General features: G+C 47.7%; 1 protein-coding gene across 2 annotated transcripts in view; it reads right to left on the minus strand.

Annotated features, from left to right (window-relative positions):
• Positions 1-21620, minus strand: part of PCSK2 (proprotein convertase subtilisin/kexin type 2) — a 208468-nt gene that overhangs the window by 20373 nt on the left and 166475 nt on the right. For both annotated transcript variants that reach the window (XM_068523829.1, XM_068523828.1), the window contains 2 exons: positions 18936-19024; positions 8536-8711 (listed from right to left, as the gene is read on the minus strand). In XM_068523829.1, the coding sequence (XP_068379930.1) occupies positions 8536-8711; positions 18936-19024 (265 nt within the window). The remainder of the gene's footprint in view (positions 1-8535; positions 8712-18935; positions 19025-21620) is intronic.

Genomic DNA, 21620 nt, shown 5'->3' on the forward strand with positions numbered 1-21620 from the left:
GTGGGATGGGCCTGTCATCAGCATGCCACACTTTCCTGTTGAAATGACACCCCAAGATCCACTTCTGCCCCCCAGCTTCACCTGAACAGCAGCTGGGCTGAAACCAAGATAGAACAACTGTGACCCACATTCAAGCAATCATCCATTGGAGGGTATGACATGATAATCGCAGCAAGCACTTCTGCAGCACTTACTGTGTGCCAGGGACCGCTCTGAGCACTTTACATAGTAACTCACTGCATCCTCACAGCAATCCTATGCAGCAGCACAATTCATACCAGCCACACGAAGGATAAAATACTTAGGAAGAAATTCAACAAACAAACAAACAAAAAAATAGGACTTTGAAATTCTATGGAGGGACACAGGTGGAAAGACACATCAACACTGTCATGTTCTTGGATAGAAAGGCAGCATCACAGAGATGTCAGTTTTCCCCAAGTTAACTTACAAATTTAACTTGATCCCGACAGATACACTGCATTGATCGAGATACTGCCATGCTGGGCAGTTCAACAGAGGGAATTTTACCCAGGGAGCAAGTGGTAAAGAAGAGCAAAACCCCAAACGGGGTGTGGAAGGGTCACCCAGAGATGAGGGGGTAGATGGCCCAGAGCCTGCACTGCGCAGGGGTGGGCTTCCTGCTGGGGGTCTCCCGCCCTTACTCTGTAACGTATGCTCAGTGGAGATTGGTGGGCACACTTGCCCTCCATGTTATTCCGGTTGACGATGGAATTGCCTTCTCTGCCTCTCCTGCCACTCCTGCTTTTTTTTTTTTTTTTTTTTTTTGTCAAGTGCATTTAGATGAAATTAAATATGTGGTGCAATTCCACTTTGAATTCTGTCTTTGTCTTCGTCTTCTGGAGTATAGCGGGATTAATGTCTCTCAAAAGTTTTCACAAAAAGAGAATTTTTCGCCAAGGCACTATTGGCGGTATTTAACCACCGATGTTGTCAACCAGGGGGTGATTTTGTGCACCAGGGGGCATTTGGCACCGTTGGAGACATTTTTGGTGGTCACAACCAGCATCTAGTCGGTGGATGTGTGTGGTGTATGTATTATTAGCATCCAGTGGGTGGAGGCCAGGAATGCTACTAAACTTTCATAACGCATAGGGCAGCCCTCTGCCTCCTGTCCCCACCAGCCACCAACTAAGAATTATCTGGCCCAAGTGTCAACAGTGCTGAGGCTGAGTCTTTGCTCTAACCTGTTGGCAAAGGGCAGTGAGTTGGAACTTGCCGATTTTAAAAGCATAGCCTAAAGCAGCCTTTCACAGACTCACATTTCTTAAAAGTTCTTGCCAATTTTGTATTTTGCTTATAATATAAAATAACGGCACAAATTGCTTACCATCGGCTGTGGTAAAACTCCAGCTTGAGGCTGGTGCGGTGGCTCTGTGTACCCTCAGCACATCACCTGCCCAGGAGGTGAAGATCCCGCTTTGAGAGACTTGGGGCTAAAGTGTGTCGGTCCCTTCATCCTCCCCAGTGCCTAGTGACCCAGACTAATGACCCCCTCCCCAGGCCCTGGACCAGTGGTGGTATCTGCCTGCAGACACTGGTGAGGCCAGCCTGATAAAGTGTGTATCTCCTAAACACTCAATTACACTCATTTTTATTTTCCAGTCACCTTGACATCTTAATACAACGTTGACATACTTTAAAAAAGTCATTGTATTTTTATAATGAAAACCATATTCACTGTGGAAGAACTGGAATCTAGAGCATGAAGAAGAAAATAAAAATCCTATGTGATTGTCCATGAACAGAAAATCACTGGTGATATTTTGTGTATTCCTGCCAGTTATATATATAAATGCAAAGTATAAGAACAGGTTTAAGAATGAAATTGGGATCATAAAGTATATCCACCTCTGTGGCCCTGCTTACAATGTATTTCTCACTTACCATTACATTATTAACATTTCCTCACATAATTAAGTATTACTCTACGTTATAAGTTTTTATTAGTCTTCTTAAATAGCCATTCCATAATTTATTTACTCTTTTTCTTAGACATACGTGGAAGGCTGTTTCTAGGTTTTAAAGTGCTGAAATGAACATCATTTTATATACGTCTTTGTATTTCTGTTTATTTCTTCAAGCAGAGTTTTTAAAATAGGGAATTTTGGGTGAAAAGGAATGAATGAAGATTCTTGATCCATAGTGCCATATTACTGCTCTTTATACAGCTTATTAATAATTTATATTTTCACCAGCAGTGCACAAGAACTCCACATCCAGCCCATCTGGGTCAAGATTTAGAATCATTAAAAAAATAGTTTTTCCAGCTTGGTGGACAAAACTGGTACCTCACTGTTTTGAGTTATATATTTTTTTCCACTATTAGTTGAGCTTATCTTTTTATACCTTTACTGCTCATTAGTATTCTTGCTTTATGAATACCTTAGTAAAGCACCAAGCCCCCAAAGATAATGTCCTGTGCCTATTTGTTTCTTTCATGATATCCTTTTTATTGATTTGTTAGAGCTCTTTCTATATTAAAGACCTTAACCAAGTTTTTGTCATCTATATTGCATATATCTATTTACCCACTTTTTTCTTTTGTATTTTGCCTTTTGACTTGCAGAAAGATTTCCACTTTATTACTTATGTCTATTATTTTTTACAAATATATATTTAAATACCATATAAAACTATGTATTGATTTATAAGCACTGCTTTTCTGTACTCACAGTTCATGGAACAATTTTATTCAACCTATTCACAAACACATTTGACATTTGTGTGTTTGTCCTCACAAGATCACTGGTCACCTAGCAGTTTTTCTGGGCTCGTAGTAGTTGTTGGTGCTGATTGTCAAATATTCCTAGCTGCCCACTGTCTAGGCCCATGATAATGCCCCCTTGTGCTTGGGTGGGGTCTTGTAAGCTGTTTTAATCAGTGAGTTGTGAGTGGGAGTGACAGATACATGGTATCATTCCTCGGCTGAACCATTTACCGGTCAGTGCCAGCTGTACAGAGCTCTTTCTTTCCCTCTGCACAGTGAGTAGCAATGTTCCAGGTATCGGCTCTGATCCCCAGGAGACTGTGGTGAGCAGAGCCTTCTACTGACCATGATGGCTGAGCAGCTGATTGAGAAATAAACCTTGGTGCTTTCAAGCCCCTGAGCTTTGGGGGCGGTTTGTTACTGCAGCATAATGTAGCCTCTCCTGACTGATACAGTTCATCACGTTTGGTTCCATTTAGTTTATATAGATATAACATTAAAAAAGGATACAGCATTAAAAAAAAGCTCTCTCTTTTTAATATAGTCCCTGAAATATATATATTCAGGGAATATAATATAGTCCCTGAAAATTTTATCCCAAGCCATAAGTAACCATTTGTATAATATTAGAACAGTTGCTGTTTTCACTTTTCTCTAAATGTATATTCTGACTCTTGACAACTTAACCATCTACTGAATTGCTTTTTGCTTTTTTTTTTAGTGTGAATAAAAACCTTTTAATTTGAAAAACGTTAAGCATCACAAAAACTAGAGTGAATAGTATAATGAATCTCCCTGTATCCATTGATCAGCTTTAACAATGACCAGAGTTGTAGAAATTTTGAAAGGTTTTATGAGTAATATTTATTACTCTTTTTTTGGGGAGTAAATATTTCCTCTTTTACATGTAGAAAGTCCCTCTCTGGCACAATATCAGTGATTGCATTATATTTCTGTGTAGCTGTTTTATGTTTTCATTCTTTATTCCCTTCTTTTCTGTACTTGGAATGTTGGGGGTAGTGGTGAAGTCACACAGAGCCTTAAACAAGGGTGACAGATGAGTGGACCCCTCCTGGGAGCGGGGGCTCACTCTCAGAGAACTGCTGGTCACGCCTACAGGGAGAAGGGGTTGGTCCCAAGTTATGCCCCTTCAAAAACAGATGCTGAGACCAGGACTTGGGGGGCGATCTCAGGAGGCACAAGTGAGCATGAGATGGGCATAGGGGTGGGGGGAGGGAGAAGGGCCAACCAAGTGTGAGCTGATGAGGAGCCTCCCCCCAGCCTCTGGAGACCCCCGAGAACCTGCCCCCAGGACAGCGCGCCATCGGCCGCCCCACAGTCCGGGCTGCGCGCCCTGGGACTGGGAGCGCCTCCCGTGGGGCCGGCAGGTCCTCAGGCAGAGGCGCAGCGAGAGGCAGCCGGTGACGCGCAGGAAGCCGCCCCCGGGCCAGGGGACCGCAGCACCTGCCTCGCACCCCCGTGGGTTCCACGGAGTTCAGCAGGAGTGGGTGGGGTGTCAGATCCCCAAGAAAGCCAAACGGAGGGTGGCACTACGTAGCCTCTGCTTAAATCCTTCACTTGAGCCCGTGCTTCACCACACCTGCGGTTGCCCCTGACCTGTCCTGCCGTATATCCACCTCGGAGGTAAGGCTCCTGTGCCATCCTGTCTCTTTCTAGCAGGATCCAAACACGCCGTGATGAACCTTTCTGAGGTCACGGGGGTTGTTGAAGGCTTACATCCACATCAGTCCCTTAACCTGGTGGTTGGGTTTCTCCCTGGGCGCAGATGGGTCACCACCATCAAGAAGGCTTGAGTGACAACTGCCGCGGTTTGCCCGGGATTGGGTAGCTTCCTGGGAAGTGGGGCTCTCAGCGCAGAACCCGGGAAAGCCCCGAGCCACCAGGATGGTTGGCCACCCCACCTGGGGCTGGCCAGCTCTTAGGAAGGGTCACCAGAAACCCGCCAGCTTCTCCCCCCGTTTCGCCTTCTCAGAAATGAAAGGAGGGGCTGTAACCGCGAAAGGCGTCTCGGAGGCCGAACCGCAGATTCCGAGAAGCAGCATCCGCTGCGCAGCTGGGTACCTTCGTTTGGTTCCAGAGCATCAGTCAGGGCTCCTGGAGGAGTCCTGAGAGCTTCTTGGCAGGAGGCATCATTGCCGCCAGAGGCCCCGGCACTTGTGCCGCTGTGTCAGGCCCACTGCGCTGATTAAATTTCAGCAGGGCGCCAGGCTCCTCCTCGCCCGCCCTGATTAATCACTGTCTCCCTGGGCAGCCTCCCCCCACCCCGCCCCCCTTCCTGGATGGTGGCTTTTGAGCCAGTCTTGCAAGTGACTCCTAGCACAATATATTCCAGCTCCAAGATCTGGGATCTGTGTTTGAGCCCTTTGCAACCTCCCATCCCCCGCCCAGGAAATAAACTATCAATGCTCTGTCTCATCTGTGCCTCAGAGGATTTTCTGTTCCCTTGTCTTTAAGTATTCCTGAGATGTTCCCTCTGGTAGCAACCCTGAGGTGTGATTAATAAGAGGTTGGGGTGTAGTCATCAGAGCCAGCCAAAAACGTGCCAGAGTTGCCCTGGGTGCATTTCCTTAAGATGTGGAAAGAAGTTCATGAGTCAGTTGTCACTTTCAAGACCCTCTAGTGGTCTCTGAATTCCTCTTCTGGTTGTCAGAGTGATGTAAGATGCCGTATCCCATACCAGCTGGGCTTTGTTCTCCATCAGTCTCTTTGTAAGGGCTACATCCTTTTCTGACCAGCAAACACATCGCCGTATTGGTCCTTTATTACCCAGAGAGGGATGACGCCAAGTTCAGATTAGGCTTTGCCCAAATTGCACTCTGGAGATTGTGGTAGATGGTAGTGGGTGTCGCCCGTATTCCTTCGAGCTTGTGGTTTCTTGTGCGCTGGGGCTTTCCAGATGTCAGCACAGGCGTCTCTTCATGTAAGGGATTTCTCCCCAGAGGCTGAAGGCTGCCCTGCACACCTCCCTCCCGGCTGAAAGTGCTGGGACATTTACGCCCCTTGGGAACAACCTGAACCACTGACTCTTCCGCCAGCTCCCGCGCCGCCAGCTGGGATAACTTCAGTGTGTGTTCTGCATGGTTTCCCAGTTTCCCCGTGGGATTAAGCTCCAGTTGACGGTAGTAGCTGACTTGATAACAAATCCTTTAATAGCCCCTTTCTTCCCTGTTATACCTCCCCATTCACTCCCTTTACCTCCCAAATCAACGACCTGAACTCAACCCTCACCTCAGGGTCTGCTTCTGGGGGATCCTGAACTAAGAAGTCAATTCCAGGATATATCATAATTCAGGGGTCTCTGTCTGTCACCTATTCCCATATGTAATGTGAAGAATGTCTTAACTGTAAATTCAACACGTAGACTATAAAGAGAAAAAAATTGAAATAAACAAATGGGGGAAAGGTTTCCTTCTTCTCTTCCTTCATGCCAGCTGCTTGCTGTCTCCGTTAAGTATTTACTGAGAAAATTTAGGAGATGCAAACTCAAATCCCTAAGGAGCCAGGTAGGTGATGTTTATGTGAGAAGCAGATGTCATCCGATTGGCAGTGGTGGGGTCTGTGGCAGATGGTACATCCCTGGAAAGTTCTCTTATCCTCTGTTTCCTCTTCCTCTTCCCTTTTATCATTACAGTGTTGGTCAAACAAAACCTATCTGCAAGATGCTAAAATTCAAAGACAAGCATAAGAATTTCTTTAGTGTAACAGGTAATTATCTGACTCCTTTGTTTAGGTGGAGATCACCTTTCAGGGGTACATTTTCCTTTAGACCTGACCAGTCAGCTGAAATAACTGAGAGGAAGTCTTTTTTGCTCATGTATAATACCTCATTGCTCACACGATTCTATAACACTGTCCAAAAAAATTTCACCTTGAAATAAGGAAAGAATCCTTCCTACAGCTTGGGGGAAAGTCAAATGAGAAACTGTATGTTTCACCATACTCCACTTTGTAAAATATTTACATGCTGTCAGCTGAAGATAAGTCATAACACATTATTCTCTTAAGTTTTGGCGTACTTGGCATGCTTTGCAGAACAATCACACTTGAAAGAGCCTTTTTAGTTGCAGCAGGGGACGCTACAGATGGAAAGAGAGAAGTACCCTGCCTTGAAATGTGATGGAGCCGTTCAGAAGCTCGTGGAGAGTGACAGGACTCGCCCGGGGATGCACTGCACTGAGCTCATCTGCACTGTCAATTCTGACGGAGGCCAGATGTCACCTACTCTCTGGCTCTCTTTTGGCCTCAGGTGTCAAAAAATGCTTCTCAGTGAAAATCCGTGTCTGATGGGGAAGGGGGGCATCTGCCAGGTGTCCCCCTGGGTATGTGCTATCACTGTCAGCTGGTCCCGGGCCTGGATGTGCAACCGTCTCTCTCCAGCCACACCGCGAATAATGCAATAAGGAAATAGCTGTCTGTATGTCAGAAGTCTCACCCTATAAACTCCTAAGGGTCTGGGCATTGAAATGGGGTAGCAGCACTACCTCCTGCCCCTCCCCCGCCATCCTATTGGTGACCACCCCCCCCCCCCCCCCCCCGTAAACTGCACTGTGCCATTCCAATGTCAGGGATCTTTGTGGCTGTCTCAGACGGGTTGAGGGCAGGGACAGGGCATCGCATCAACCTGATGGAAAGTCCAATCCTGGGAAAAGACTAAGACAAAGTGACTAAGTGCCCCGAGGAGACGGTGCCGTGGCACCAACGGCCAGTAATTCAGCCCCTCGCAGGGGCCTGCAAGCACACACCAGCCTGGAGATTCAAGTCCCCAGCCTTCCAGCTGAGGCCCAGCAATTGTGGAGCAGGGGACAGGCCATCCCCACCGTTCCCAGCTGAATTCTTGGACCACAGGGTCCAGAAGCCTAGTGAAACACTGTGCATTATGCCTCAAAGTTCTGGGGCGGCTGGTTGAGAGTCCCTAACGACCCAGGCAAACACCAGCCGTTTGTGGGGCCTCCCAGGGCCAGCACTTGCATGTCTATCTCACACCTCACAGCGACCCCAGGAGAAATGCACCGTTATCACCATTTTACAGGCAGGAAAACGGAGGCGCAGTGAGGTCAGGTCACTGCGGATAGACACTCAGACCCTGAACAGCGGACCTGGGACGTGAACCCAGGGAGACTCTGGCCTGGCTGTGGTTTGTAGGGGGACTCTGCCCTGGGATCGCAGAGGCCACCTCCTTCCGCTCCCCACGGGCCGCTCACCCGCACAGTGACCCGCGGCTCCCGGCTGCCTCCCTTTGAGGTGCTGCTTTGGTCCCTGCTCCTTGGCTCTGTCCATTCCCGGACTAATCCCAGGGATGGGCAGCCACGAAAACGCGCGCTGACTCCCCCACGGGAACATCTGGACGCAACTCCCCTGCTGTGCTCTGAAGACACCCGGTTTGCGCGGAGACCCCGCTCCCAGGGCTGCTCCCAGCCACGCCTGCACGGTGGGGTGCTAGTGCAGCTCCCTGTGGGACCCTCCTTCCCCCCTCCCTTCGCAGGGGCCAGGATAGCGTCGCCCTCCGAAGGGCCCCCGCCCCCTCGCCTTTGTCCTTCATAGGCGCCCCCTCCAATAAGTCTGGAACTCTAACCCGATTTGGGGTCCATTTCTCGAAAGACCTGAGCTAAGGCACAGGGTAACAGCCCCACCTCCGCCGCCGCCCCGCCCCTCGCTGCGCTCAAGCGGCACCTCCGCTCCGCCCCTCCCCCACTCCTCACCCCCCCCCTCCCCTCCCCCTCCCCCACCCCTACCCCTCCTCCCCAGGAGTGGCCCAGGGCCTCCTGGCACAGGAACGACCTTACCTTGTTCACGCCGTCCGCCATCGCCTGGAGTGTGAGCTCCCGGGGCCCGTCCACCGTCTTCCCGTTGTCGGTGGGGCCCCAACTGGCGCTGTAAATGTCTATCAGCTGAGGCATGTGGCTGATGGAAGAGGCCTCGATAATGTCCGTCATGAAGGGCTGGTCCAGCATCCGGATCCCTGTGGACAGTGAGGGCCGGGGAGCGCTGGGTGCCGGTCCCCGGTTCACAGGAGGCAAGGTGGGGTAGGGGGCTGGGGTCCTGGGTGTCGTTGGAGGTCTGCCTTCCTGGTGCCCTGGGCTCAGCCCGGCGGTCCTGAATCCAGCCTCACGCTGTGTGTGTGATCAGAGGATTAGGCAGGTGCACTGCCCGATCCACTCCATCCCTTTGGACCCCACCCACTCCTTTCCTTATGCAACTATTTGGAGACAATTTTATCCCCCTCGCAAAAGTTGCTAGAATTCCTAATGTGGTCTGTTTCTAAGGGGAAGCTTGGCTTCCAGGGACTGGGGGGTTGATGGGGGACACGTTTCAGAGGAGAAATAAAGCTACTGGGCATGACAGTGTGGGGTGGCGATTGCTCTTAGATATTTAAGGAACAATTCTAGAGGGCAGGGGGGAGGGGCAGGACAGTGCAAGGGGGAGGGGCAGGGAAGGAACTCTCATTTGCATCGTAGCTGAGAAGGGGCTTTGGCGGGGGGGACAGAAATGTTGAAGGGGTCATTCTAAAATATATTTGCAGTGGGGTGCAAGATACACCCCCTCCTCCTTCTCCCCTAGGCCACCTTTGTAAAGTTTGGGCTACTCTGATGCCTTGTAGGAGTGACTTCTCCCTGGGAACTTTTCTCTGATTGTGTGACTGTGTGTACAGGGACTCAGGAGGAGCCCAGGCCTGTGGCACCCACGGTTCACATCACCCTTGGGCTCTAGAAAGGGTCTAGAAAAAGCCTGTCCAGGGTTCACTCAGCAGCAGCCAATGGGAAGGGCATTTGTTCCTTCATCATTACCCTCAAAACATTGCTGTTTGGGGCCAAGATTGTTCTCTGCCTGATACACTATTTCGTAGCAAGGGACCTAGAGTGCTGCTGAAGCTGACCTAAGTCTTTCCATCCACAGGAGTTTTGAAACAAAGGGCTGGGCTGTACATAGTCAGAGCCTGGCTTCTGACCCTTCTTACTTGTCCCCAGTGGTCAAAGAGCATTATTACACAAGCATCACCTAATGTGGTGTGCACACCAACTTAAAGAAGGAAGATTTATATACATTGGTTACCTATGTACCTGTCACCACTTTCAAAAATCTACAGACAGGGACTTCCCTGGTGGCGCAGTGGTTAAGAATCCGCCTGCCAATGCAGGGGACACGGGTTCGAGCCCTGGTCCGGGAAGATCCCACATGCCACAGAGCAACTAAGCCCGTGCGCCACAACTACTGAAGCCTGCGCGCCCAGAGCCTGTGCTCCGCAACAAGAGAAGCCACCGCAATGAGAAGCCCACACACTGCAACGAAGAGTAGCCCCCGCTTGCCACAACAAGAGAAACCCTGTGCCCAGCAACAAAGACCCAACGCAGCCAAAACTAAATTAAAAAAAAACCACAAAAACCCCAAAATCTACAGACAGTTCAGGTGGATGAGACCTAACTGCTGATTGTCAAATAAAGTTATAGGACTGCCTTCGCATCTTGATTTTTCTTTTCTAGTTGCAGGTAATAGGCTTGTACATCTTAAAGCAGTTCCCAATTATAGGGTCATTTGGAGAGCATTTCCTAAATACTGTGCCTGGGCCACTTCTCCCTGGTCCCTGGAGTTTCTGAATATTCGCACAGGGCCTAAGCAGGTATTGGTCTAAGGCGGTTTTGAAGTGCAACCTGACATGAGAATGACTGTTTAGGTAATTGGGACATTGGGTGTATAAAGTTAATGCTTTTACATGCATGTTGTGTTAATTCTGAGATAAACATTTTTCCAGAAAAAAAAATAAAGAAGGAAGATTCAGGCTCTTACAGGGCCCATGAAATTGACACAAAATTGTCTTTTCTCTTAAGGTTCTCTTTCCCCCGCCCACATCGCATGGCCCGTCCCTTGCGCTTGCACTGCAATGTTCCCCAGTGCTCACCTTCCTCCTGTCTAACCTATGAGTTCAGTAAGCCTTTCCCCCGAAGTCTTTCTGGGTCCAGCTCTGCAGGTCCTCTGTTAGCACTGCACTGTCAGCCTTCTCTTACAATTGTTTATTTGTGTGTTTCATTTACCACCAGACAGCAAGGTCTTTGTGTACAGGGCACGTGTCTATTCTGTGTACTTCTATGTCCCTGGGCATCAGCATGGCGCTTGGAATTTATCTTAAGCTTTATAAATATTTGGTGAATAAATGCATGATATTATTACCTAATTTAGTTGAATTTTTCCCTAGCAGAGATAACAGGTCCAGACTTTCCATCCTCTACTCATAAATCAGGTCACCGTTTTTGCCAACGAGTCTAATTATTAGTTAATATCCTTTCTCCGGGAGAAAGCTCCTACAGCATAAGCATAGTCTTTGGTTTCAACTTTCCAGAAGCTAAGTTTTATGGTTCATTTCATTAGGGATAGGAAATCTAAAACTCCACATTTCGCTTTTGGCCCACCTATATTTTGCTCATTTAAAAAGTCTGTTTAACAAAGGTGGCCAACAGCTTACACAATAAACTGAAGAGCACAGCTTCTTCTCACATGTCGTGTCCACTTTGTGGACTGGAAATGTCGCAGAGAGGCTGGTATTCACTTGTCTGCAAGGAGGAAACTCAGATGGTCTTGAACTCATCCGGTGCCCAGATGACCAGCACTGAATAGCCTGCCTCCACTGGAAAGAGGGAGAAGTTCAACTCTGGCCAAAGTGCGCCCGGACTGTCCCACGTGCCAAACAGTGGCGACCTTGCATTTTGTCACCAGCTGGTGCCCTTTGCCCTGTCTCTTTGCAGGTCCTGTCTCTCTGCCTCTCTCCCTCTTCATCCCGCCCTGGCTCCCTTTGTGCCGCCCAGAACATCAGAGCTGTTGTGTATTAATCTTCTGACTGTTCAGCATCTAGGGAGGCAGGGGCGGCCACGGGCTGGGAGCAGGGCTCTCATTCACATTCAGGGGCCAGGCCCCCGGCATTCTTTGAATCTCATTAAGCTCGGAGGGAATGAGGCATGCATGAATTCAATGAGATACAGTACTAATTTTTGCAGGCAACTGCCCCATTAGCAGCCAAGACCCAGGCTCAGGGTGACCCAAGGGTTTTTAGGGAGGGACTCTGTCCCTGGATAGTCTAGGGGGGCGGGGAGGGGGGAGAGAGAGAGCAAGAAAGATGGGAAGGCAAGAGAGTGAGAGTGAGAGGCAGAGGGGGAGCAGGAAGCCCAGGGAGCCAGGACTCAGCATCCTCACGTTTGCACAATGCTCTGCTGGCTGCGGCGAGGTGATGGCAGGAGAGCCTGCACATCAAGCATTTCTGTCCCCTGCCCTCCCGCCGGCCTGAGCACCGCATTCATGACCAGCAGTGAATCTGTGAGTCCCTCCTGCCTTTTAGAACCTGAGCCTCACGCCTGCTGCACTGCTTGCTTGCAGCCCTGGGCTCTAGGGGCTGCACAGCCCAGGGATTTGAGCTAAATCCTCTGCCTCTCCTCCTGTTACAAAAGGTGAGCTTGTACGGACACCAGGAAGTGCTACATCTGTCCCCACACCTCAGTGTCGATAATCGCCACTTTTGTGTTCACTAATATTCATCTGCAGGCTAAGGAGCCGATGCATGCTGGTCTAGGTCTTAAGGATCTGGAAATATGTTAATCATTGTGCCAACAAGCGATTTTTACTGCTTTATTTAAAAACTCAGATAAAATATGTACAAACTCACTGGACTGTTAGGAGTTTTATTGGCCAAATATGTGGAAGCAATTCATCGCTGGTAGAGAAATTTCAGGGTACTTTGATAACGGTCTACAGTGTGGTTTTCAAACTCTTTTTAGAATCTTTGCTCAAAGGAGCGCTCGTCAGCAGATGCCTAAGTCTATCTGCTCTGCCTTCGGAGGAAGGCAGGTAAGGCCAATGCCACCTGGCCTGGTGCCAGCCTGGGGCTGCTCTGAGGGGCTCTGCAGAAGCCCAGGTGTGATGCTGTAGAACCTGCCCTCAAGTCCCTTGCCGTGCCCCGGCAACCAGCAATCATGATCTGATATTGTCGTGCTTGTTTGCTCCTTGTATGGGTCTCCCTTTAGACTCGAAGCTGTGTGAGGGCAGGTGTCTTGTCTGCTGGCTCACTGATGCATCCCCGCCCCCCAGCAGGACCGGCACATGGTGGGCACCTGGCTGCAACTCCTGAGTCCTGGAAGGGACTGAAGGCAAGAGACAGCATCTCCCAAAAGGCATGATGCATTTCGAGCCTTTTTCATACTCTCAGAGGTATAAATCTGACAAGTTTGCAAGAAACATCATTTGAAGTGTTCATTATTTATATTGGTTGTCCATTTATTTGGTTTTGTGAATTTTGAATAATACACTTCCAATTTCGATTTTTTATCTCAGTCCCTTTGGCTAAAGATGCCAAACATTGATTTAAAAATTAAAACTAAGAAAAGAATTAGGTTGTCTTAAAGAGTTACCTTAATAAAGGCATGTTTAAAATAAAAAATGGAAATTAAGCTTTCTCTTCAAAACATACAAATAAGTGGATAAGGAAATGTAAGTAATTAAACTTTCAAAAAGGTTTTGAAGTTATTAAAGCTTTGAGACAGCACCAAGACTTTGGGACAGCCCAGATGTACTGGTCTGCGTGTTACAGAGCATTTACTCTTTGGGAGCCAGACTAATTGGAATTTTCCTCTCTCCTTGCCATGTGTTAGCTAGAAGAAGTGGTAACAGCTGTGCTCATGGAAACAGGCAACAGAAGTCAAAGAGAGAGCTCATCTTAAGGAAGAAGTTTCTAGAGTTACCCATGTCCAAAGGCGGAACAGACTTTGTTGTGAGGGAGTGAGTTTCCCGTCACTGGAGGCGTGCAGTTCCAGGCTGGGTCCAGGCTACATCAGGAGAGCAGGAAAAGAGAAGCTGTTCGGGACTTCCCTGGTGGCACAGTGGTTAAAAATCTGCCCGCCAGTGCAGGGGACACAGTTTCGAGCCCTGGTCCAGGAAGATCCCACGTGCCGCAGAGCAACTAAACCCGTGCGCCACGACTACTGAGCCTGCGTGCCACAGCTACTGAAGCCTGCGTGCCCAGAGCCCGTGCTCTGCAACAAGAGAAGCCACCGCAGTGAGAAGCCTGCTCACTGCAACAAAGAGTAGCCCCCGCTCACTGCAACTAGAGAAAGCCCACGCACAGCCACGAAGACCCAACGCAACCAAAAATAAATAAATTAATTAATTTAAAAAAAAAAAAAGAGAGAGAAGCTCTTCAAGCGTTTTAGTGCAGGGACCCAGGCTGCGCTGGGTGCTGAATTGTTTTACAATTTACTAGCTGTGTGGCCCCATGTTCAGTTTCATTCTCTGTAAAAGAGGGATAATAATATATAATAAATATGTTCTCTTTATAAAATATATAATAATGTATGATAAGGCCGTAAAGAGGGTTAAGTGAGTAAAGCGTTTTGCATCGTGCCAGACACATTGGAAGAGACGATATGTTATTATTATTATTGTTACTGCTATTGTTGTTATCATCATGCAAGTGTCAGTGGGTGTTCGGACTCAGGGAACTTTAGACCCTCTTTGGGGCCCAAGATTTTGAGATTCTGACGGGTAAATGGAAAAGATGAGCCACTGGGAATTCACATGCTCTATTTCCAGCATCCAGGTGACACACAGTGGTTGGATGGCCGTGATGCTCGTTGACCTGGAGTGGCCTAGGGTGTTGATGCAAAGGGGTCCCCTGCCTGTCTTCACTGCTGGTGGACATCCCCAGTGTGCCCTTGCTGGGGAGGGGAAGAGGGTGATGGGAAGGCCCAGGTCTCCTTGGAACTAATTTGACTGGGATAAAGTAGCAAAGGTGAGACGGTGCTGGTAGAAGGGGAGATACCTGGTAGAAATTCCATCAGCTTTGGGTACTTAGATCTGTATGCCCTTAATCCCTCAACTCCATTCATCCACCGATTCTTTTATTCAGTGACTAATCTCTACTGATTATCATGGGTTTATCCACTGACGCTTCCTTCTCTTTATTCCTTCCTTGCTTTCTGTCACTCAGCAAATAGGGTTTCAGCATACTCTGTGTGCCAGACCCTGCTGTGGGTGCGGAGGTGAGAGTAAACAGACATGGCTCCTGTCTTTGTGGACACTGTTGTCTGCCTGCGGAGAATGATACTGATCAAAGAACCAGGCACAAGAATTTGTGATAACTGACAGTATTAGTGCTGGGAAGAGAAGATTCAGCATCTTTATCTGTGGATGGGGACTGGCCTGGGCAATGATGTTGGAGGATGCCGTGGGGACCCGCTTGTTGCAGGATGAAGAGGTAGTGGCCAGGTGGGCCGTAGGCGGCAGGTGTTCTGGGCAGAGGGAGAGCACATACAGAGGCCCAGTAGAGGAAGGAGCATGGCTACACTTCCTGATTCACAGTTGCTAGAAAGTTTCCTCTAAATTATATTTACACAGAGACTAACCACATGTGTATGGGAACTTAATATACAATGAAGGTGGCACCACAAATCAAAGGGACGGGATGGATTATTAAATAGATGGTATTGGGGATGTTTGCTCACTAGTTGGAGAAAAATAAAACTCGATCCCCAGCTGGCATGACATACAGAGGTGGAGTCCAGGTGGACTAATGGCCTCATGTGAAAGTTTGGGAGAAGATCCTTGTGCTGATGAAAACTGATCAGGGGCTAATATGTGGGACATACCAAGAACATGTGCAAATTAACAGGAAAAAGACAGGAACCTCCATGGAAAAATGAGAAAGTGTATGAGTAGAAGAGAAACCCAAAAGGCTCACGGGCCGATGAAGAGATGCTCAATGATTTTTTTCCTTGTTTCCCTTCAGAGGACTCATTTTATCATCTCGTCTCCACTTTCCTGTCTTTTTCTGGACTGAGGTTCTGCAGCACCTTAACTTTAGCCTTTTTTTGAAGACAAGAGACCCGGGATCCAGGGGGCATTTGGGACATCGCCTCCCTACCCTGTGACTGAACACCTAGAGACGAGCAGTGATATTGGTCGGCCACCAGATGGCGCTCCAGACCTCCCCAGCTCAGAAAGCTCGGGAAAGGAAAGTCTCCGGAGAGTACGGCCCATTTATCAATAGAAAAGGAAAATCAGCCAACTTTTGAAATTGCCAGCCAGAATGAACAAAATGTTCCCCCCAAATCTGTAAGGAAGAATTCTGCTTCTGTTGCGATTCCTGAGTACCTCTCCAGGGCGTTCTCAGGAAGAGTTCCTTTTGCTCCCCTGTGGGAGCCCTGAGTCACTGGATGTCGTGCCGGGCACAGGGTGGGGACTGGACCTTCCTGCCCATGAGCGCTTAGGACCCGTAAGAGTGGCTACAGAGGAGACAAGCTGGGGTTAAGGGAGCGCAAGAAGGCGGCCCCTTTGCTCAGAGCCTCTGTGGGGCTGGGCCTGCCTCCCCCCGGCTCTGGGCTTGGCTCCTGGATCCTCAGAGCCTTGCCTTGAGACCTGTGAGCTATCGGGGTTCACGGACACGGGTCGGGTCGTGTCTTTGAGGTATCGGGCTGCATCCGCTCGCCTTTGGCATCAGGGGTGAGTCAGAGGCTGTCACACCCTGCCTGGATCTGCCGACCCCAACGAGGGGCTTGCCTGGGGCGTGTCCTCTGCCTTGGGGGTGGAGCTGCAGGCTGGACAGGCCAGGTGCTCGTGGCTGAGGTCCCACCCCCCACCCCCCACCGATGAGGGATGGGAGTTGGTGGATAAACTCCCAGCCTCCTCCTCTCAGGGGGCAACAGCCCCCCAGAGCCCCAGTAAGGGAGCGACCAGCTCATCTACACACCCTCTGTTGGTCCCTCTTCCCACCATCTTCCCCTCTCTTTCCCTCACTGGCTTCCCAGGGTCACCTCCCAAAGAAACTCCTTGCACCCAGATCCTTGCTTCAGGTTTGCTTTTAGGGAATTCAAACAAAGAGAGCAGGAGAATCAGGTACATTTGATAATCAGCTTAGATGTTTTCAGAGTGCAAATTACAAGAGAGAAAAAGAAGAAGCAGATGGAGAAAAAGACCCCAGCGGACCCCCAAATGCCATGAGCTAATCCCAACTCTTCATTGTTGCAGGCAGTTGTTCTGAGGAGCCCTTGTTCAAAAACCCAGTTACTTTGGGCATGCAGAAACTTCAAACTCTTTTGAAGACCGTCATTGTGAATGAGAAATCCACGTTTGACATTTTCAGTTGCCTCCACTCTGCCCTGCGAACAGGGAACCCCCCACTCAGATAGCACCCGGAGTGTGAGCCTGGCTTATAAAATATTAACCAGGTGATATTCTTTCCCCTGAGCTCATAATGTCTTCTGACATTCTGATGCCAGAATTTTGGAGGCACACAGAATACAGAGAGATGAAAGCCAAGGGGCAAAGCCGCCCCAGTTACATTTCAGAACCCTCTGGATGTATTCGTTTGAGGAATTCAGCACCCAGCTCAGGCAAACCTCTTAGCAGACAGTGTTGAAAGAGGTTAATGGTGGGTTTGTATAGGTTGCTCTTGCTTTATTTAGGTCCCTGGAAATGCAAGTGTCAGCACAAAGTACGTTTATGGTTCCATTAAATCACCAGGAAAAAAATATCAAGACAGTTGTAAAAAAAAAGAAAAGCAAGGTTGGATGACTCAGCCTGAATAAATTAAGAACCAAATTTGATGCAAAACTTGGAATGAGCCAGGAGCCACTCCATTCTCCAGCATCTTGTTGAAAGCTTATGAACCCCTTTCTCTCATTTTCTCTCTCCCTTTCTCTCTCTCTCTATTTTTTTGGGGGGGGGAGGTGTTGGTTTCTAAATTTCTGGTGACCAGCCACCCTTGTTTCTAAAGGCCCATAAAGAGGAATTTGTTAAATATCTTTCCTGTGGAACTTAATAAAAAGGTTCTATGTAGAATATTTTCCCTTAAAGATGAGAGGCATTGTGCAAACAAACAAACATACAAAAAACCCCACCAAAAACATTTGGAAGAGTTCTGAGTATGTTTACAATAATTTGTACACACCTCCTTATATTCTACCGTCTTTATTTGATTCCTATTAAAATGTTATGGATACTTGGACAAAACTATAATTCGAAAAGATAGGGAACCCTCTTAACTGTTGGTGGGAATGTAAATTGGTGCAGCCATTATGGAAACAGTATGGAGGTTCCTCAGAAAACTAAAAATAGAGTTGCCATATGAACCAGAAATCCCACTCCTGGGCACATATCCAGACAAAACTATAATTTGAAAAGACATATGCACCCCTGCGTTCATAGCGGCAATATTCACAATAGCCAAGACATGGAAACAACCTAAATGTCCATCTACAGATGAAAGGATAAAGAAGATGTGGTACATATATACAATGGAATACTACTCAGCCATGAAAAGAATGAAAAAATGCCATTTGCAGTAACATGGATGGACCTGGAGAGTATTATACTAAGTGAAGTAAGTCAGAAAGAGAAAGACAAATACCATATGATATCACTTACATGTGGAATCTAAAATATGACACAAATGAACTTATCTAAGAAATGGAAACAGACTCACAGACATAGAGAACAGACTTGTCGTTGCCAAGGGGGAGGGCGGGTGAGGGAGTGTTGGATTGGGAGCTTGGGATTAGCAGATGCAAACTAGTATATATAGAATAGATAAACAACAAGGTCCTACTGTACAGCACAGAGAGCTATATTCAATATCCTGTGATAAACGGTAATGGAAAAGAATATGAAAAGGAATATCTACACACACACACACACATATATATGTATAACTGAATTACTTTGCTGTACACCAGAAACTAACACAACATTGTAAATCAACTCTACTCCAATAAAAAAAAAAAGATGTTATGGATACTGACACACAAAGAGTACACACAGTACAATTCCATTTATATAAAGTTTAAAAACTGGGAATAACTGACATTTGCTGTTAGAAATCAGGGTCGTGACTGTTCTTGTGTGTATGGGCAGTAACTGGGAGGGGACACAAGGAGGGCTTTGGGGTGCTGGTCGTGTTTTGTTTCTTGATGGTTACATGGATGTGGTCAGTTTGTGAAACTTCATTGACCTGTGTGCTCATGATCTGTGCACCTTAAAAATTTTTAAAGTTTATTGATCTTGCCATATAGGTTAAGTTAAAAAAATGTTTTTCACTCTTGCTAAATGTACCAGTCCCCGCTCTCCGGCTCCACTGGGAATCTTTGCCACGCCGTGGCCAGGCCCGAGACCCGAGTGTGATGCCTCCTGGGGTTGTTTGGCAGGGACAGCCTACCTGCGACCTTGGAGCCGAAGGCCACTCCGACCCCGCAGATGTTGTTGTTGGCGACTGCAGAAACTTCCCCGGCGCATCGGGTCCCATGGCTGCAGAGAACAGTAAAGACAAGTCAGATACAGGGTCAAATGACTTGCAGAAGATCCCTTAAATTCTATCTATGGTTCTTTTCAATGGTTCAGTTAGCCCGGAGCCAGCCCAGGCCCCTGGATTTTCCATCTGTGTCTCTCCTTTCGACCCCTTCCAATTCCCAGCTGCCCTTCCTGACCTTGGCTTGTTTCTACCATGAAGAGTCTTCTCAGAACATTTTCAACCTTGAGAGGTGATCTTTACTTTAAAATTCGAAGTGTCTTACTGCGGAAAACAGTTATAGGCTTTCTGTGAAAAGGAGACACAATCTAAGACAGGCTGGTGCTGGTCAAAACAGCTGATTTTTTTTTTTTTTTTGAAGCGCTAGAATTGTGGGCTGGTGTTTATTTTCAAGGCTGGTTCTGTCCACAGGCAGGTAATGAATGCTGCCTGTCAGTTGTGGGATAAAAGTTATTTGCCTTTTTGGATTATAGCCTCCTTTAGGACATACTGAATGCTACACATCCCCCACCTTCCTCTGGAACCAAAAAAACGCACACTGGCAACTGTTTGCATTCAATTTCGAGGGGTCCACAGAAAGTTTGAGGCCGACCAGATTAAGAATCCCAGGCATCTATTAGATAATCTTTCTGAAGTTTTCTGGCCTTACAATTCTGAGCAAGACCTTCTCAGGGCTTATGTTCTAGAATGTTCTCTGCAATAGACGCTGGAATTTCATTAACTTTTTCCCTTTTGCTCCCTTTTCCGTTCCACCAAAGGAATCCAAACAGCTCTCCCCTTGAACTGGGCCGGCCTGGTGGCTGGCTTGGACCCATGGGAAGCAGCGAGAGGATGCCCTCTGTCCTCTGGGCCAGGGTCCGTGCAGAGGAGCTTGGGCTACAGCTGAGGCCACGCGGGGAGCGCAGCTGGGCAGCCCCCGTTGTTCCAACACCTCAGGTGAGGCCCCTGGAGGCCTCCCTCCCCCAGACCCTGCCAGGTTACCCCGTCAGCAGCACATGGAGAGAGACAGGTGCCCACCTAAGTTGCAGGATTGTGAGCTAGTAAATGTTCTCTTTTAAGCCACTAGGTTTCGGGGCCGTTTGTTAAACGGCAACGGGGAACTGAACCCCGCATAAGCTCGAAGTCAACCAGAATGCCGTGTTTTAACCCCAAACAGCATTCAAGAGGAGGAGTGGTCCAATGTACACATCACTGCAAACGGCCAGCCCCAAACTGAAAGTCCATCCTAATAGCCCATGAGGCAGCTAAATACGAAGTCGGCTGCAGAAGTGTCAGCTTGGCCTGCAGAGGGGATGGTGGTGAGGGCTGGCTTCCCCCTCACTATTCACACGGCGGGTGCAGGAAGGGATGTGGGAAAGGGGACTTATTGGCTGTGTAGCCCAAGAAGTCCTGATTTCTGCAGTGTAGACTCTTTGCCACATTCTCTTGGGGCAAGCAAAGCTCGCACCCGCCCTTAAAAAATCACATCAGAGGACTGAAAATATACACACATATTTTCTTTCTCTATATGAGCAAAAGTGAATCCTGCCTCCATGAAGGCTACACAGCTCATGGACTCAAAATTCCCTTTGGAACAAGAATGAAATCTGTATGCGGTGTCCGAGGAGACCTCGTCGTGACTGCAGAGGCCAGCCCTGTGGTCAAAGCTCTGTGAAGACCCCACGTGCTGACTGAGTAAACCCCTGTCTTCTTGCCTGTAAGTTTTTGGTAGATCTCATTTGAGATTTTTGAGAAGGGACTTAGTTATGGTTTAACTTGCTGGGAGAAACTACCATGGACATGGCTTTCATGGCCGCCATCTTATTCTCAGTGCTGAAGAAATCTGTGTTACGTCTATTTCTTTTAGCTGAAGGGGAAAATTTAAATAATGAAAACTTATGTCATCCAGGTAGCGGACTAGAAATTTTTTTAAAAACTCACAACTTTGTGGTATTTCTCCAGTGGCTCAGAAGAGCTCACAAAATTAAACTCTGTTGGATTTCACTGTGCTCTGGATTGGCTAGAGAGAGGGGGTTGATTGCAAAGACCAACATTTGAGCTGATATCGGCTTATGAGGTAGTCTCAACGCTCACATGAAAGAAAAACTTAGATTAGGTCTTTGAAGGCAGTTTGGATTTTGTTATCCAGGAGGCAATTTCAGAATTAGTCCGTAAAGACAGAAGGGAAAGATGTTTGTCGATTTCTAAGCCATTACGTGTCCCCAGGGTAAAGTATTGGTTTCCATCACTGTGCTAATAGCCAACCAGAGAGAGCAATTTTCCCCCCATGTTCTTTTTTAGGCCTGTTTATTGGGTTCTTCAGAATAAAATATGACTTTTAATTAAAAAAAAGTTAATCACTGAAAATCTTTCTTATTTGAAGGTTTAACTAATGCTATCAATCAAACGTGCTCACATAGAGACAGATGATCCTTGGTATCCATTTATCCATACTTCCCTTCATTTTGGTTGCTTGAATAATAAATGTCTTCTCTCTTCCTGAATTTACAGTAAACTTTTTGTGACCAGGAATTGCATCTAATCCAGAATCTCTTACTCTTTAGGGCGTAATAGATAGAGCATGCTGCACCCAGTGGTGCTCTGTCAATATTGCCG

The sequence above is a fragment of the Eschrichtius robustus genome, chromosome 16, assembly GCF_028021215.1.
Source record: "Eschrichtius robustus isolate mEscRob2 chromosome 16, mEscRob2.pri, whole genome shotgun sequence".
NCBI lineage: Eukaryota > Metazoa > Chordata > Mammalia > Artiodactyla > Eschrichtiidae > Eschrichtius > Eschrichtius robustus.